General features: G+C 41.3%; 1 protein-coding gene across 3 annotated transcripts; it reads left to right on the top strand.

Moving 5' to 3' along the window:
- Positions 1 to 5,574: 5,574 nt before the first annotated feature.
- Positions 5,575 to 15,865, top strand: kars1 (lysyl-tRNA synthetase 1). 3 transcript variants are annotated; one of them, XM_034581421.1, is made up of 15 exons: positions 5,647 to 5,717; positions 9,007 to 9,177; positions 9,462 to 9,606; positions 9,697 to 9,862; positions 9,964 to 10,057; positions 10,278 to 10,464; positions 11,652 to 11,777; positions 12,023 to 12,142; positions 12,290 to 12,452; positions 13,522 to 13,695; positions 13,899 to 13,984; positions 14,081 to 14,166; positions 14,252 to 14,378; positions 14,508 to 14,651; positions 15,286 to 15,865. In XM_034581421.1, the coding sequence occupies exons 2-15, from the start codon at positions 9,038 to 9,040 to the stop codon at positions 15,358 to 15,360; spliced, it is 1,833 nt and encodes a 610-aa protein (XP_034437312.1). In that variant the 5' UTR covers positions 5,647 to 5,717; positions 9,007 to 9,037; the 3' UTR covers positions 15,361 to 15,865. The 3 variants fall into 3 exon arrangements, with proteins under 3 accessions (XP_034437314.1, XP_034437313.1, XP_034437312.1); XM_034581423.1 differs by lacking the exon at positions 9,007 to 9,177 and having other exon boundaries at positions 5,575 to 5,717; positions 15,286 to 15,860; XM_034581422.1 differs by lacking the exon at positions 15,286 to 15,865 and having other exon boundaries at positions 5,581 to 5,717; positions 14,508 to 14,690.
- Positions 15,866 to 18,549: the final 2,684 nt, after the last annotated feature.

Here is an 18,549-nt window from a genome sequence, read left to right on the forward strand (position 1 = left end):
CTATGAATTAATTAGATATTCCAGAGGTAAAATGAAGAAACTCACCTCAAACACATAGTCCAGAGCTTTATATCTGACAGCGGAGAAGGTGTGAGGAGGTAAACAGCCGCCATGTTCACACCTGTAGCATGAAATTAGCATATTTTAGTGAACATTAATTTATAATTTCCTGTTTTCTTATCGCTATCTGAACCACAACTTTGACCAGACATGTTACTTTAACGTCTATTGTCACGATTAACATGTATATTTAACTTAGTTCATATAATACGTGTGTTTAAATACACAAAATGAATATTACAAGCTTTTTTCTGTTAGCTTGGTTAGCTAGCTAGCTCTCCTCTCAGTATGCTATGCCGCTTGTTTGCTTACTTTTTCTCTAAAGTCGAAAATTTTTTATTTAACTGCAACTTCAACATCACAACATGTAGATATCGAATAATTGGACCGCGTTAGTTGTATAAATAAAATATAAAGTCACATTAAACTTACATGATGATGCGATGCTCTGACGCGCTTTTTGAACAGAGTGGGTTCATGTCAAAGATCGTCTATTGAGGATGAACCCGCTTCTTCTAACAGAGTGGGTTCATGTCAAAGATCGTCTATTGAGGATGAACCATAGACTGGATGAAGACGTAAAGAGAGTTTGTTGTGAGGATGGCCGACACCGGTGTCGATGGGGTGTCAACAAAACCATGTGATCGCTGCAGCGGAGTTATTACGTGATGTACAGCCTCTGTATATTTTGATGCAGAATAATAAGCAGAAAAACTAAGTAAACATACCTTAGTTAAGTAGACACATAGTCTGTCAGTGTCTTTCAAAATAATATAATTAAATCTAATAAAAGGATAGTGCTGCGGAGAATGTGTGTTTTCCAGCTAAAATACAAAGGAATAAAATATAAATAGATATTTAGGTTTTTTTACATATAAATGTAAGGTTTTTATTTTCTAACACATACAGGTAGATGGAGGGTGAGGAGGGGAGGGGTTAAGGTGTAAGGTAGTGGGGGGAGCTGGGATGAGGGGATGATTGACAGGGCAGAGGGAGAGAAAGGATGGGAGAGGAGATTAGGAGGGTTTGAAGTTGAAGAGAAAACAGGGGAACCTCCTCCTCGTCGTCCCCTCATTCTCCTCATTCTCCTCCTTCTCTCTCTTCTTCCTTTCTTTCTTTTTCATCTCCTCCTCCTTCTTCCTTTCTTTCTTTTTCATCTCCTCCTCCTTCTTCCTTTCTTTCTTTTTCATCTTCTCCTCCTTCTCGCTCTTCTTCCTTTCTTTCTTCTCCTCTTTCTCCTTCTTGACCCTCTCCTTGTAGCTGTCGGTCCTCAAGGCCTGTTCCTGAAAAGACAGAGACAACATAAGTTTCACTCTTTTCTTTTTCAAAGTCTGAATCGGAAAAAAACAAATCAACAATCCAATATTATTCAATCAGAATGAGTTGGTGTAACGTACCTGAAGCACAATGTTCTGCTGGATCAGGAGTTTTATGTCGTCCTCCAGCTTGATTTCCTTTTCTAGGGACTCCTTGTGCTCGGTGGACCACCTTTCATCTAAGGCTCTATTTTTTTTTTGCAGCTCCTCTATTTCCTCGGACCTGCCCTCATTTTCGAGGATGTAGTGCTGCAGCTTGTCCTCCTGGAGCTTCAGGTCTGCATTCAGGGAGACGACCTCGACCTCTTTCACTTTAAAGCTCATGTTCATGTTCCTGAGCTCCTTCTCCAGCTCCTTTCTTTTTGGCTTTTTCAGACTCCACGAGCTGAATCAAGCTGGTCAGGTCGTCTTTGGACTTCAACAGAAGTGAGGCAGAAGACTCCAACTTCTCGACCACCTTCTTCCTCTCTTCTCCCCAGGGAATATTTTTCATGGTGATCTGCTTTTTGAGAGCAGCGTTTTCAGCCCTCAGCTTCTCCAGCCGTTGGTTTTCAGCCTCCGGGTCTTTCACCCGGGCATTTTCAGCCTTCAGCAAGGCATTTTCAGCCTCCAGTCGGCCGTTTACTACCTCCAGCTCCTTCAGCCAGGCGTTTTCAGCCTCTAGCTCCTCCAGACGGGCGCTTTCAACCTCCAGCTCCTTCAGACGGGCGTTTTCAGCCGCCAGCTCCTGGATCTCCCTATGCGAGTCCTTGAGGGCTCGGCAGAGCATTTTGCTCAAGTTGCACTTGTGTGGCTCATCTCCTGAGCTGTTGATCCTCTCCATGTCGCTTTAACAGGTGCTGCAGTGTAGCAAGAAGGTTTCTGTAGAGTACTTTCTTCTGTAGCTGTGTACAAAAGTTTTTGTAGAGTATTCTCTTGTCTTGTGATGGTCGAAAGTCACTGGAGAGAAGTTTCTCGTGTGTCTGACGTTGGCTCACGGTCGTCGTGTCTGGTTCCACTGACAAATGTTTCTCTTAAATAGGTGAGCTAATTTGCTATGATCTGTTTCATTCTACACTAGAATGACTTTGAAGTTGATCAAAGGAGGATTCCTATCAAATTAGGATTCCTTTAATCACAGATGAAGACCATAGACTGTATATATAGATGGACGTAGGTTCCGTGACGTCACCCGTTGGTTTCTGAAGAGTGAAAATGAGACTAGTAGTAGGCGTTCACCCGGCGCCATCTTGCCGGTGCTGACTCCTCCTAGTTCCTGGCTAACCAATAAATGGGCAAAGAGGAGGAGCGCGAGTGAAGACTGACAGCTGAGCCACGCCCGCAGAGCTCAACGTTACCTGGTTAGCTCAGGCTAAGGAGCTAGGCTACATGCTATCCGCGGCCGCAAACCGGCTAGCGCTGCGGTGTTGTTGCTTCAGGATGGTCGCGATCTTTACAACGAACTCACTAGAGGTAAGTAACCTTGAAACTACACAACAACAAAACCTATTGCTTTATTATCATAATCATATGCTTACATGCCTCAAGAGGTTTTTAATATGTAATTGTTATAAAAGTTACCGTTTATTTAACACGTGTAATGAACAGATTGAAGCAAATTAACTACACTACTACAGAGTCGTGTGTTTGGTTGTGACTTGATTTTAATTTTAATAAGTTAATATCAATACGCTACATGTGTAAGTTGCATGTGATAGTAACTATATGTTTCACAAATGTTCTGATACAGGCTGGTATAACCACCATTACTATTGCCACCTTGTTTATTTAGCCTGTTATGGAATTTACAGTGAATTAGAGTTTAGATAAGATTATAATCTCCACACACCACTGTTAGTTCTCATATTTATTATATAATTATGTTTTCACACTGAGAGAAGTGGAGAGACTTGATGTGGACTGTTATCAACAGCTCTGAGAGATTATCACCTTGAATATTACAGATGAGGTAGAAAGACATTTTATCTATTTGTACAATGTTTTATTTCTTTCAGTACATTACATTTCATTTAGCTGATGCTTTTATCCAAAGTGACTTACAATATGTGCATTTAACCATGAGGGTACAAACCCAGAGCCCAGTACATCGGTTCTGTCTGAAATCGGTGGTGCTTCCACCTGCTGAACACAGAATAAACTGTAAGAACCAGTCTTTGCTGGAACATACACAACATAAAACATCCTTTTATAGTGAGTTTCTTCTTTTCATTAGATGAAGCACTGCAGCACCTGATGTCCTCAGCAGCAACATGGTGGAGATCGGCAGCTTCAGGCTGGTCAACATGAGGACGACCTGCACCAGCTTCATCTGCACAACACTTAATGTTTTCCTCCCTTAACTAAAGATGGCCTGCAACTGTTTAGAGTCATTGCTAAGTGTCATGGATAATAGAGTTAATTTCTATATTCATTATGGTTGGTTAAAAAAATGAACACTTATCAGAACAATGTTTATCTTTTACTTTCTGATTTGATACACTTTAGATAAAAACCCAGTGTTTTATTTTTCTTCTTTGCCATAAGAGGCAGAACAAGGTCAGCACAGCTGTGTCCTTCAGGCTCGTCCGTCCCTAATAAAATGACAGGAAACAAAAGTATGGCATTATTGTAGAGGAAGTGTTACTTATGAACAAAGTTTGTATCCTTATTTTCTGTGGATATTCAATGTATTTGAATATGGTTTTGGATTAAACAGTGCACTACCAAGACAATGAATGTACAGTATGGAGTTCTTCCACATTAATAGTATTGCATATATAATTTAATACATTATGTATTATGTGCAATACTTTGCTTTGATTGTTTTTAAGTTATGAAAACAGGTCTGTACCTGGAGTCAGTGTTGAAGTGATGACCCTCAGTGTTCAGTCTGGTTGGATTCCAGTTGTGTCTCATGTTGGACATCCACAGGTGCAGGCTGTCTGAGTCACCTAGAGGAACATTCAACACAAATACACAGATATGTAAAGTCAAACATGTGCCAGGTTAACTCCTTAACAGACTTTTACATGGTAAAAATACAAGTTTATTACTTCAAAGTTCATCAGATCATAATCATTTCAGCTTAGGAAATAGGTGGTGGACATCAGCCTCAGGTTCTCTATGTGACTGTCTATTCTAGTAAAGTTACACTTACTATAATTTATTTATGTGACAAAAAAATACATTATTCTGCATGTCCACTTATTTAACACAATAATTCAGTAAAGTCTGCCTAAGATTAACGATGTAAAAACTGAATGTAGCCGACAAGTTTAGTTTTCACTAACACGTTACAACACATCAACACCAATACTCTGAATAAAGAGCTTTAGGAGACGTAATGCTACTTTAAACAGCTGCTCTTAAAATGCAGATGTGACTTTAAATACTCACGTTTCAGTTGATCACAGTAAATCTGTTTCTGCAGAGTAATAATCTGTGTAACGTAGTCAAGTCAAATGGGTTGGCGAGTGAAACAACTTTGCATAACATTAGATATCTTACGTGGTGGAGCTTATTCTCCAAACACACACAGTCTCCTGTCTCGGTTCATGTCGGTTCAATAAGTCCCGTACGGTCCCGTTAGCATCGCCATTACTGCTGGTATCTTGCCTGCAGGCTAGCGGAGCTAAACTAACAAGCCAGGTACAGAGACACCGATACCTGCTCATCACTACTAACACATAAATAACATACTATACTTTACTTACCACAGAAACGGGAGCGCAGACGTCTTTAAGTTCTCCGTCCGGGGAACAAGCCGAACATCAAACCGTATTATTCATCCGATATGTGAGTGAAACCTCTCCACAGACTCAGGTCCTGTTCGGTGACGGGGGTTAGCCTGTTAGCCTGTTAGCTCAGGTGAAGCCGAGCAGGCAACAGGCTAGGAGCTGGAGTCGCGAGCTAACGGTGACGTCACCTGTCCATCAAGTGATAATTATTCATAATTTCAAACCTCTATATAATTCAAACGAGTGAGTTAGAAACAAATTCACCCCCCTCAGAGTTGTCATGATGGAAGAACTTAGTGATTGAGACTAAAACCGTTTTTTGAACCAGGCTGTAAACAGGTTTAATTCTGCTCTAAAGTCGGGCTTTTTAACATGGGAGTCAATGGGAATTGACTCCTTCTTGGAGCCAGCCTCAAGTGGCCATCCAGTGAACTGCAGCTTTTTGCACTTCCGTATTGGCCTCATCGCTCGGGATGTTGCCCCTTGCTCATTTCCCGACCGTCCCCCAAACGCACCATCCACTTCTCGCGTGTTTGCGGCGCGCGCACGTCCTCAGATCTTTCCGGAGCGCAGAGTGAAACATGGCCGACGTGACAGAGGTGGACGGAGAGAAACTCAGCAAAAAGTAAGCGTCCGAATTTCCACGGTTACATTTAAACCTTTCTCCACCCGGCACGCGCTGTTATTTCACTGAAACGACCCGCGGCCTCGACACGCGTCACTGTTTAGAACGTGGCCGCGCGGTGTGACTCCATGTTACATCAGGTTCTAGTGAAGTGAGGAGTCCATATGGAGGCTGGAGAGGAGCCTACATATCCCATGATTCAGTTCGGTTATGCCTCTGGTAGTTGTATTTCTGAATGTGAGCTGGAGCTATTTGTGGTCGTGCGTTTTGCCAAACAGAAAAACTACAAGATCCGAAACGCATGTTAGAAAAAAATGTCTTCTTCACATTGATTTTCGGATTCGATTGTGTTTAATATTGAATTGAACGTGTCGAATGTATAATCGCGATGTTTTGTTGTAGTCATATTTCATATTGTACATGAGCGTCCCAGCAAGTCTTCAGTGGTGGTAACTGCGTTTTCTAAAGCTCAGACTTTCTCCAAATGCAAACAAACGTTTGCAGTTCTGTCTCAGGTGGAGCACATCAAGGGAACAAACATAATCAAAGATTAGAAGTTTATCTCATTTGAACTGAGACATATCTAATAATGAAATCAGCTGAAGGGTTGTCTTGTGTTTCCACTGTTTCCCACTGTTGTCTGCTGACACACCCGCTTGGCCAATCGAAAGTAAAGTCAAATCCTCCACCAGTTCTTAATGTAAAGTCTGCTGCCTTTTCTTTCTACCTCATTGGGACTTGGTCTGAGTTACGTTCCCCCCATCAGTGTTTCCTGATTGTCTAAAGACATCTTTGTTAGAAGAGCTGCACACTGTCCAGATATATGAAGCCACTTTCAGACATGAACTCCAGAGAATCTTCTGACATTATCCCGAGGGGCTGAATGTGAGGATGCAGTGATCAGGGTCAGAGGCTCTGGACCTTTCCAGCCCCTGAGTAAAAAACTCTGGATAATGTCTGGAGGAGCCCACGTGAGCACACAGCAGGAGATTCTCTGGAAGATTCACCGCAAGCAAGTGGGCGTGTTGGTGATGTTTCAAAAACGTGACAGAAGCAAAAATAAAAAATAAACACTTAGAATACAAATATCTCAGAATGGAGAAAAAAAAGGTGTGTTACACATAGAAGACACAGACAAAGATGTCAACAGAGATTTGGGTTTTAAGCGCTGACGACAGTGTCGATGTGATGCAATCAAAAACACGGGATTAAATTAATAACTATAACCAAAATTACCATATAGATAGTTAACTATAGTTAACTAAGTTGAAGGATATGGAGTTCTTGACAGTGTAGAGGTTGGCAAAATTCACTTATGCAACATTAATGAAAAAACATTTGTTATGAATATAATAAAGTATAAAAACATAAAATTACTAACGGTGTACTTACTAAACAAAGATAGGTATGTGAGTATACATGCGTGTGTGTCTGTGAGTCAGCGTGCTTTCAAAATGGCGGCTGGCCAAAGAGATAACACCCTTTTCCCCCCTTTGTGCTTCCAAAATGACGGCTGGCCACTTTGACGATAACACCCTTCCCCCCTATTGTCTTTACGACATGTAGCAGGAGTCAGAGCTAATTAGATGAAGGAATATGCATGTGTCTGTGTGTGTGCCAAATTAGACAAAGTTACTAGATTGGATGCAACGAAAGACTGTGAAGAGCATAACAGACTAACATTACTTTCTCAATAACTTGTACCCAAAATATCACAACACCACAAATCAAACTTATAAACATCACACACAATCGAATAAACAGTCTTGCTTAGCCTAGTATAATTATTAAGCCCAGTTGTGTTACCTGTCCGTGGAAAGGGGAAAAAGAGTTGCTGTGCAGTTCGCAGTTCTGTGAAGTTGTCTGGCTGGCCGTGTGGCTCCTGCCTTGGTGATTCTGTTGAGTTCTGCAGCTCAGTTGGTGGCTGAAGTTTTCCAGCAGGACATCGATTCGCTGCTTGAAGGGTCGGTAGAGCTTGGAGTACGAGAAGGTTTCCTTGGTGAGATGAGCTGGAAGCTGCACCTTTGTGCTCCTCTCGAAGAGTTGGATGGGAAGAGAAGATGTGAGCTGGAGAAGAGGCTCGACAGCCTTCCATCCTGTGGAAGGATTGTAGAAAAAGGGCAGAAGAGAGAAGAGGGGGAGACCTGGCCTTATATTGGCCCGGTGACCTCACAGGTCATGGGGTCCAGAGTGACCAATGGGAGTTGAAACCTGTGTCCCTGGGGGGGTTTTCACACCTCTGTGTGATGTTGATGGCCCCTGGGAGACTGAGTCCTGGAGGGACATGCGGCTTCAGGCTTTTGGCTGCACATATAGGCAGAGCTTTGGTCTCCCAAAAACCAGGTCCCAACACTGATGACGTCATCGACCATGATCAACCATGATCTTGGTTGTTTTAACCAAGATCATGCTGCAAGATCTAGAATTGCTAACGTTAGCCACTTGCCAGCAAGACAATTTTGTTCCTGTGGACTATAAATACAGTTACCTGTTTGCATTGTCAATCAATAATGGATACAGCGTGCTTTCTCGGACAAGAGGACTTTTGATCATGTCGGGTTGAGAGAAAAATAAAACAATCCATTAATTCTGTCAATTTGGTTTACAATAGCTAGCTACATCCTTTTCAAAGAAACACAGCGTGTGCTGCATTCCATACATCTTTAAAATAGAGTTTTGAATGACGTTTTTATTGCTCAGCCTTTAATTTGCGGTAATTACTTTTATTTTTGATAAGTAGCTCAACTCGCGCTTTTTTGATGGACCCCAACAGCCGCGAGTAATCGAGGTGATGGTGTACTTTTGTGTGGACATACATACATCCTACTCTCACTGCTGTAAAAAGTTAGCCTACTGTATACAAATAAACTTCAGTGTAACAAGTAATCAATATGCTAGGTAATGACAAAGACGTTAAAAAACAACAGAAAGTCATAGGTTTACGTTTCTGGCAGACAATGTTCCTAACTAGCTGCATCCAGGTTCCAGCTGAGCTAGGCTTGCCTAGTCTTGTTTCAACTACATCTAAGTTACCTGTTATAAGCTAACATTTGCAAAAAAAGTGTCAAAATTTCCCAAATTCCAGAGCTTAACTTCCCATGGAAAGTTTCCGGAAAGTTTCCGGAAATTTACCGGAAATTTTCCGCCCCTTTGCAACCCTTATGTCAACACATCTGAGAGGAGAATCGCCCGCTGCTTTAATTAATGCGTGAAAGACAAAGTCGGGACCCAATTCTGCCGACATTCTCCGGAGTTCGTGTCTGAAAACGGCTTATGTCTATTTCCTCAGGTGTGCCTGCTGCTGACTGTGGTAGCTCAGCATGCTGTGTCTGGTCAGGGCAGCCAGGCAGCAGCTGTGCCGAGCCTGTGGTGTCAGGGGACAGTGGTTAAAATGTGCGTCCCCACGTACAGCTGCAGTCCCGGCTCAATTTTACGGGAACCAATCGAGAGGTGACAAAAGGTTGGTGGCTTTTCCATTCCAGTGAGAAAACAACCAACCTTTTGTCACCAGAGCAAATGTGGTTCCTCTCCCCTGTCTGCATGATTATTTGTTGTGCATCTGTTATTACTAGATTGTGCCCATTCCTTTGTTTTTGTTTTTAATTACAGTTTAGAACAAGATGTACAGTGGGAAATCATTTTTGTGTCATGTTCCTTAGTTTGAATGTCCATTAAATCTCAGCTGTTGTTGTGTCATTAACAGCAACAATGTAATATTTGGATTCCTCCTCACTTTTCTATCAGTGAGCTGAAGAGACGAATGAAAGCTGACAAGAAGGCAGCCGAGAAAGATGCCAAGGTCAAAGAGCAGGTGGAGCAAAAGAAAGAATCCAATGACCAGGCAGCGCAAGATGTCTGTGGGCTGGATGAGGAGACTCTCGACCCAAATGTGAGTTTTTTTTGTACTATGATTACACCTTTACTTATTAAACCCTCTTATGTTTTAGTCTCAATCACAATGCGTTTTCCTCTTTTGTAGCAATACTTCAAGATCCGCTCCCAGGCCATCCAGGAACTGAAGGGCACAGCTGAGGACCCGTACCCACACAAGTACCATGTAGACCTGTCACTCACAGATTTCATTGAGAAATACAATCATCTACAGCCAGGAGACCAGCTGACAGATGTTTTTCTCAATGTGACAGGTACCAGAAATATTTTATGATCCTATACTTATGAGCTAATTCATACCGATAGTGTAATTCAGCAGTAGAGCCCCTGTAAAACTTAATATATTATTTTTCAGGTCGCGTCCATGCCAAGAGGGCATCTGGGGCCAAGCTGATCTTCTATGACCTGCGAGGCGAAGGCGTCAAGCTGCAGGTTATGGCAAACTCAAGGTACAGATTGACGGCCAATGTCAAAAGCACCCTTTTTATTTGCGGTTCTGTAGATGGTTTTTATTTTCAGGATTACAAATTGAGGTCACAGTTCAGTATATTCAACGTATATTTTTGCTAATTCAAACAAATGCAGATTCATATAAGTTGACATTCATTTGGATAATTATGAGTGCGGTGAGTTTGTTTTCTGAACTGTATCTTCTTTTTCCGTTGTCAGAAACTATAAGTCTGAGGAAGCCTTTGTGGCCATCAACAACAAACTACGCCGTGGTGACATCATCGGCGTCCGTGGTAACCCGGGGAAGACTAAGAAAGGGGAGTTGAGCATCATTCCCGTCGAGCTGACCCTGCTGTCTCCTTGTTTGCACATGCTGCCGCACCTCCACTTCGGCCTCAAAGACAAGGTAATGACTGACGTGATGAGACACTCACTGTCAGTGAGGGACGTCTTAAAGCATCTCTCTTCCTGACAGCAACAAAATCATCCATTTCTGTAAATTCCACATTTAGATATTTCATTCTGACTAAAAACAAATTATTTAATACAAAGTAGAAGCATTAGTTCTTATGTCTTTAAAGTTGCTTTGCATCTGAGGCAGTGACAGATTCTTTTTTAAGCATTGCATTGTGAAAGTCTGAACTATATTTATTATATTGTTGTAACTAGTGCTGGGCGGTATACAACCTATTGAGCAAGCAAGCTGGGGAAGTTTCCAGTTTATCTGGTATAATGCTACCAGAATTATTTTACAGAAAATTTAACTCTCAAATGAGACACATGTTTCTTTCTTTCTTTTCTTAGTAGAGAAAGAAGAATCATGGGAACCAGCAGCCTTACATAACTACTTCCTCAATTTGTCTAGTCTTATGAGCCTTTTCCTCGATGATCTCACTATCACATCACATTGCTTAAAGATTAACTAATCTGTTAGTGCACTGTTTCGCATGCGAGTATGTTGCAGTCAATTTAGTAAAAATCTGCCCAAACCTGTTTCAGGTGGGGGTAGACACTTTTCTTGTTTGACTGTTTTCTAATGCCACCAGTTAATGAAATATAATTGTGAAATGATATATGTGCATTGAGCTATGGGCTAATGATTGATGTTTAGTCCAGACACATGGAACACAATGACATTATAGTATAGAACAAGCAATTTCAAGATGTAACTTTCAAATTTGCTGAATCCAAAGACAAACCGGCTCAGTGGGTATTCTTTGACCGGGAAACACTTGTTAATTGTAAAACATTCAGCAAAGGCATTTAACCTGAATGCATAATGAAACATTTCTTTAGGGGTTCAGTTTCAGTATCATTTGTTGTACGGTACAGATTCCAACCCAATCCATTGAGAATTAAGAATTTATGAGACTAAAAGAATTGCAAACATGGTGAAAACACCAAACTAAAGTTATAGGATTTTTGCAAGGTTCCCAAATTTAACTGAAGTTTTCTTCAAGGAAATCCATATTTGGTCACAACAGCCAGTGTTGATGGAGAAGAAAAAAACAAATTGAATGTCATCATCTCTACAACTGCAACAATCAACTTTGAAAGTCTTTTTCTCACCACTGTGCGATCTGTCTCTCAAAGGAAACACGATTCCGACAGCGCTACTTGGATCTGATCCTCAATGACTACGTGAGGCAGAAGTTTATAACTCGCTCCAAGATCATCACATACCTGCGTAACTTCCTGGATCAGCTCGGATTTTTAGAGGTAAGAAGTGGAGTCTGAAGCAGATTGAGACATTTAAGTTGATCGAGTCACACAACCAATCAATTGTATGAGTCTGTATATTTTCAGCTTTTGTGGAATTTGTTTATGTACTCACATATTTATTGAATATGTAAGAAATATGGATTTTTATTAAAAAAATCCTCTCACTAATAATTTGTAAATTTTGTCAACATTTGAGTCAGTTAAAATCAGAGCATTAAAATTTGCTTTGCTGAATCCCATAGATTGAGACACCAATGATGAACATTATTCCTGGTGGAGCAGTGGCTCGTCCATTTGTTACTTACCACAACGATCTGGATATGAACCTGTTCATGAGGATTGCTCCTGAGCTCTACCACAAGGTAACATATTAATGAGTGTCGCTCATCGAGTCCTTCTTCTCAGCAATCATTTCCAGAGGGAATGTTTGAGTAATTTCCCTCTGGGTTTGGGCTTGTTACATTTCTCAAAATATCATATTTATACTGTACTTCATATTGTTCCTGCAGATGCTTGTGGTTGGTGGAATGGACAGAGTGTATGAGATTGGTCGTCAGTTCAGGAATGAAGGCATCGACCTGACTCATAATCCAGAGTTCACTACCTGTGAATTCTACATGGCTTATGCAGATTACAATGACTTGATGGAAATCACAGAGAAACTTCTCTCAGGTAAGTGAAAACACTAGCGCAGGCTGCAGTTTAGCACCAGTGAACTGGTATGTTCCTGCAGGGCACTGACATTTGGTATGTTGGTGACTTGCTGAGCGCCCCAGTGTGTTTAAAGGGGAATGTGACCCTGATTGTCACAGCCTCCTGTAATCATGTCAGAAATGCTCTTGGTATGTCCCGGATGCACAGAGCACGGCTCACTTGGCTGTGATCATCTCTGTGCTGCTGGATTCACACAATTAAAGTGCTTAGCTCAGTCTCATTGCCTCTAGGTTTGTAGATTTGTAGTCGATTGCGTCTTCAGCTGTCGTCTCATATTTTGAGGGAGGCATTTGGGATTTCTTGGATTTCCAAGATGACATGATTGGCTAGATGGGAGTGCTGTTTAAAAGGAGAACGGCGAATGAAAGTAAGAGTCTAATGTCAAGTCTCTAGAAAGAAATGCCTCCCTTTTCTTGAGTTGATTCAGTAGGAAATGTAAACTTTTATTTACCAACAAATAGATTACTAATTAATTGCTCTGAATTCTGTGTATCATAATTAAACGAGCAGCTGACACTATAATATTTGCTGTACTAAATAGTGTAGAACAGTATCAAGTTGTAGAAGGGATAGCAGTTATCCTTGCACCCTATTTCTAATTTGGTTTCATTCTTTTCCTTTTTTTCACTTTTTTTATTCAACATTTTTTCTTGCCTCTTTTTGAGCTGACGTGACAAGCTAGATAAAAGGTGACAGCCCTCTTCTACCCAAATCATCCACCATGCATTTCAAAAATGTACAATGACCTGCAGTCAGTGTGGAGCTTTCCATGAGCTTCTCAGGTGGCCCCTCAACTATATACACACGGAAAATTTGACTGGTGCAGAACAAATTCTCAGAGGTAATGTTGCCACAGAAACGCCCTGTGCAACCCAAAGTGAACTTTTAGTTTCTCTTTTGTTTTTGCTGTATGAACCTGTCATAGAGCTCGGTTTCTTGTAAACTTGGTATTTACGGGAAATGTGTACAGTGGGCATAGTATAGTAAAACTGCTCTCCCTAACTCAGTGGCTCCCTCTTTGCTTCAGGAATGGTGAAGCACATCACTGGAGGATACAAGGTGACGTATCACCCTGATGGTCCAGAGGGTCAGGCCTGTGAGATTGACTTCACTCCCCCATTCAGAAGAGTGAGCATGACCCACGACCTGGAGAAGATCATGGGAGTCAAATTCCCTCCAGCTGACAGCTACGACAGTGATGGTGAGAGTCTGTAGAGATTAAATGAAAAACTGCCTCTGAAAAGTGAGATTAGAATGTCTTTCTTTTCCTCTTCTCTGTGATATTCTTTCTTCATCACTCTTCCACAAATTTGATTGTATTTCACAGATTTATAATTTCTAGGAAAAAACACCTCAGTGATAGTTTATCTGATTCCTCTTTGTCTTCCACCCTTTTGTCCCCAGAGACACGTAAATTCTTTGACGTCCTGTGCGCACAGAAAGGAGTCGAATGTCCTCCACCCAGAACCACTGCCCGCCTCCTTGACAAGGTGCTCTATAGATGAAAACCACCACCTATTTTACAGTTTACTGCTTCTCTCCATGTTTTTCTTTGAAGTCTTTACCAATTACGTTTTCCTCTGCAGTTGGTTGGAGATTACCTTGAGGTCACGTGCATCAATCCCACATTCATCTGCGACCACCCTCAAATCATGAGTCCCTTAGCAAAATGGTGAGAAACACTTAATTTCAAATTCATATTTATCGTTTGAAAATGCAGTGCTCAGGTTCATAAGGAAATCCTGTCATTGTTTCAGGCACAGATCGGAGAAAGGCCTGACGGAGCGTTTTGAGCTCTTTGTGATGAAGAAGGAAGTCTGCAACGCCTACACTGAGTTGAATGATCCAATTAGGCAGAGGGAGCTGTTTGAGCAGCAAGCCATGGTGAGGATCAAACCTTTCTCCATCTACCCTGATACCTCGTCCAATTATCTAAAGGTTCAGGCTTCTGACCGTGGCAGTGGGAGTGTGTACATCCGTGCATGTTGATAATAAGACTTGAATCTTTTTCAGGCCAAAGCTGAGGGGGATGATGAAGCCATGTTCATTGATGAGACCTTCTGCACGGCTCTGGAGTATGGTCTGCCACCAACCGCTGGCTGGGGAATGGGCATCGATCGTCTCACCATGTTCCTGACCGACTCCAACAACATCAAGGTAAAGCTGTCGTATGAATCCTGATTGGTCCTTATTTGACGTTGTCTTTGAAAATAACCAATCTGAGCATATTCTGATCCGATTGCCTTAATGAAGGCTAAGGGAAAATCTTGGTCATTGTTAAAGGAAACATTTGACCTGTTTGGCTTTGTGCATTCATCAACCACCACAGCCGTCATGTCTTGACATTTCCCTGCGCTACGAGAAAGATTCACTAATAAAGCTCAGGCCGATCACCTGTGACGGATTGTAGCCTCCTGCTGTAGCTTGGTAAACCTCACTGGTATGGTGATGGTCATTCAGAGCTGTAACAAGATGAAAAGTCAGTTTCATAATAAACATAAAAATAAATCTAAAATATTATCTATTTATAATATAAACTATCTCTATGTAGTATTTTTTGCCATTGTTTGTTCTCTTTCTCTTTCCATCGGGACACATCCTAGTGCACCAATATTTCCCCCCCAGATTCAAATATTAATCATATCTGATCTGATTGATGAAAGGAGCTGACTCTTATTGAAATAGTTGCTTTAAGTCAGTTTATAAGTGATGCTATTTTCATGTTTTCCTACTTGATGTGCATATTATTACCCCTCTTCCTCAGAAGTCTGACAGTTCTGTCTTTTCACAGGAGGTGCTGCTGTTCCCTGCCATGAAGCCTGACGACAACAAGTCATCAGCACCCGTAGAGGGCACGTCTGTCTAATGACCTGACCTCACATGACTTCTGATCTGAGCAGGAGTCAGTATCAAAACCTTCACCTCACTGTGGTCATCAGTGGAATCTCCAGGGTTTTGTGTTTTATCAATGTTAGTCTGACAAAAGTCACATCGTTGCTGTTAAGGGAAACCATCCTGTGTCAGTCAGACTTTTTCTTTCACTTATGTTTTTCTTACTTTCAAGGACACATTCTGATCCTACTGGTCATCCAGAATGTAAATGCTATCATGTGACCTGAAGTATGCAGACCTGGATGAAATATATGTTGAGATACGTCAAATGGTGCTTGACTGTTGTTGCCAAATACACAGATTAGATACATCACATGACAACAAAGCTCTAGCTCCTAATAAAGCTTGAAAGTTTTCTCAGTCTAACCATCGGTTTTTACCAGGTCTGCTCTTTTACTTGTTTGATTCCACAAAATCAAAATTCCTCTGCCAAGACCATTTAAACATGGTTAAATCTGAATAAAAGGCAAATGAATCTACACGTTTGAGTCTCTTGTGATGTTTTTCAGTCTGTTTACAGAACAAACAACTGATTTAATTCAGTCCCTTTTTAGAAATGCCCTTTGACTCTTCCACTGGGAGAGAGCATAGTCACACTGACCCTGCAGCTGGATAAGTAAACATTAAAGTCAGTGATGCAAGAAAACTGTAAAACAATAGTTAAATGTGCCAACTTACAATTTACATTTATTTACATTAACTTACAAAAAATGCGTTACAAATGTCTTCTGAATTTAATTGTATGTTAATCAGTTATGTAATTATTTGCATCCAGTCATATTTGTTCTTTCCGTCTAGTAATTAATTAAAAGTGATTCACTCACACTCGTGTCCCTTGTAGGACTTGTAATGGAAAAACATTTTACCTTTGCTTTAACGTGTTTGTGGAACTGCTTTGACGTTCTCTGCCTGCGGCTCTCACTTCCTATACTAAGATCACACAGACCAGATGAAACTGGTCTTAATGGTGTAGCAGAATTGCAGGATTTCCTAAATGAAAGTGGAAATACAGTGGCTGTGTAACAAAACCACCCTCACAGGGGGAGTGAATGATTAAGACACATTCTGATCAGGGCTCTTCAGCTCTTGTGCTGTCTGTATCTATAGGTGCCGTTAAGCTCTCCTTTCAAAAAGCTTAATTTATAAATCTCAGACAAGTTTGATCTCCAAGTTTATTGAGAAATTTCCACCACAGGATGCAACATGTTTCCAAACTAAAATCTGAACCCTGGATTGTGATTCAAATCAAATAATTTATTACTAGAAACAGGTGAAAACTAACAAACGGTTAGAGGAGGCTTAAACAAGGACAAAATAATAAACAAAAATCCCCTCATGAAAGTGCTGACTGACGTAGGTGAAATGACTCACTCTCACACAAGCAGCTTTAGGGTTACAGGAAACAGGAGCAAACTGCAGACAGACGCCACAAATGCTGTTAACATTCCTTTGTGTGTGCGTGTGTGTTTTTGTTACGTCTTTAAGACCAGCATAAACACTAACCTTGTCGGGAACAGCAGACCTCATGGGGACCGAAGCCTGATCCTAATGATGCAAAACATCATTTCTGAGATCCTGGTAAAGGTTAAGTAGTAAGATGTGAATTTTGTTTAGGTTAAGGTTTGCTCATTGTTAAGGTTAGGGATAGGGGATTTTGGTTCGGCTTTCCAAAATTAAGGAAAGTTAATGCAAACCCCTAACAAGGATAACTACGCAAACATGCGTACTTCAAAAGTCTTTAATAAACTTTAAAAAATCGAATCATCCAGTATGTATGTGCAGAAAAAACAATGTCATTGTCATATAGGACCAAGAGTACGATTCAGTCTCTTCAGGCTCTGTTGTTGTAGGAGGTGTCTTCTGTCAGAATCGGTGCAGATACGACCTCCTCCTCCATGTGGTGCTCTCTGCCTCTCCTCCTGAAAACCAAGCTCCCGCTGAGTCAGCCCTCTTTGTGTCTCTGCTTCCTCTCTCAGCATGTTGATGTGGTTTGGAGTCTAATCTTCAGGTTTGGTGTCTGCGGCAAATCTCTCTGTGGGCTTGAGGTAGTTTATGGAGATGTCAGCCCCTCTCTAGACATCCAGGTTGAGTTTGTACTTCAGGTCCTCTGGGCAGTTGAGGATTTGGAAGAAGACTTTTCTTACACTTTTTGGCCTCATTTTGCAGCATCAAGTGGATATGCTCCACCAAATCATTTTCAAAGGTCTGGTTGGTCTGGTGTTGCGGTGTGTTGAAGTTCAACCTGTAAAAAGCTCCGTCAGGACACTTGTGATGGTGGATTCTTCAACCAACGCTCTGGGATCAGATCTAATCAGACCTCAACCATGCACATGCTGGAGAGGACACAGCTCAGGTGATTTGAGGCAGCAGGACCGCGGCTGCTGGATTGGAATCAATGTGCAGGTTGGCCTTGTGTCTATTTAGGACAGTTGCCTATGTAGCTTATGGATCAAGTTGCTGTGGAGGCAGTAACTTAGTACATTTACTCAAGTATTGTACATAGGTAGGTGTATTTGAGGGGACCATTGTACTTTTCAGATACATTTAATATAACTGATAACAACTTCTAACAACAAAAGATACATTGTATAAAAAGATGCATTGTTTGAGATTAGACCTTGTCAGGGATTTTGTGACTTGATGCATCTTTTATTTTTCCTGACCCTGATGTAGTTTCACAGGAGGCTGATCTGAGATCTCATAAGGCCTCTGCAGGAACGCTTTAGATTGGGATGTTTATGTTTTGCGTTCCGAGTTGCCAACCTGTCTTTTTCACAGAGATGAGAGGAACCCTGAGAGTCTCCGGCATCACGAAGATAATGATGATCCTGACATCACAAAGAGGCCTAGACTTATTATTTGATCCCTCACATATACTATAATACTGAGACGTTTCTTAATGTCAAGCTTTAGTGTGGCGGCCTGTATGTGAGCTGGAACAAGAATCTTCTCTGAATGGAATTTGACCTGTGTATTTACCACTGTGACTGCCATCAAGATCAACCATTAACTCTATACAATTTATTTTTCATCATCACTAACCAACAGCATATTTCAAATACTATAATAACACAATTAACTGAAAAGAGTGGATTGTACTTCGGTACTGATTCTAAGGTGGTAAAAGGCAGATTAAGACCATTCGTAAATCAGTCTTACAATT

Source organism: Hippoglossus hippoglossus, chromosome 3 (genome assembly GCF_009819705.1).
Source record: "Hippoglossus hippoglossus isolate fHipHip1 chromosome 3, fHipHip1.pri, whole genome shotgun sequence".
Lineage (NCBI taxonomy): Eukaryota > Metazoa > Chordata > Actinopteri > Pleuronectiformes > Pleuronectidae > Hippoglossus > Hippoglossus hippoglossus.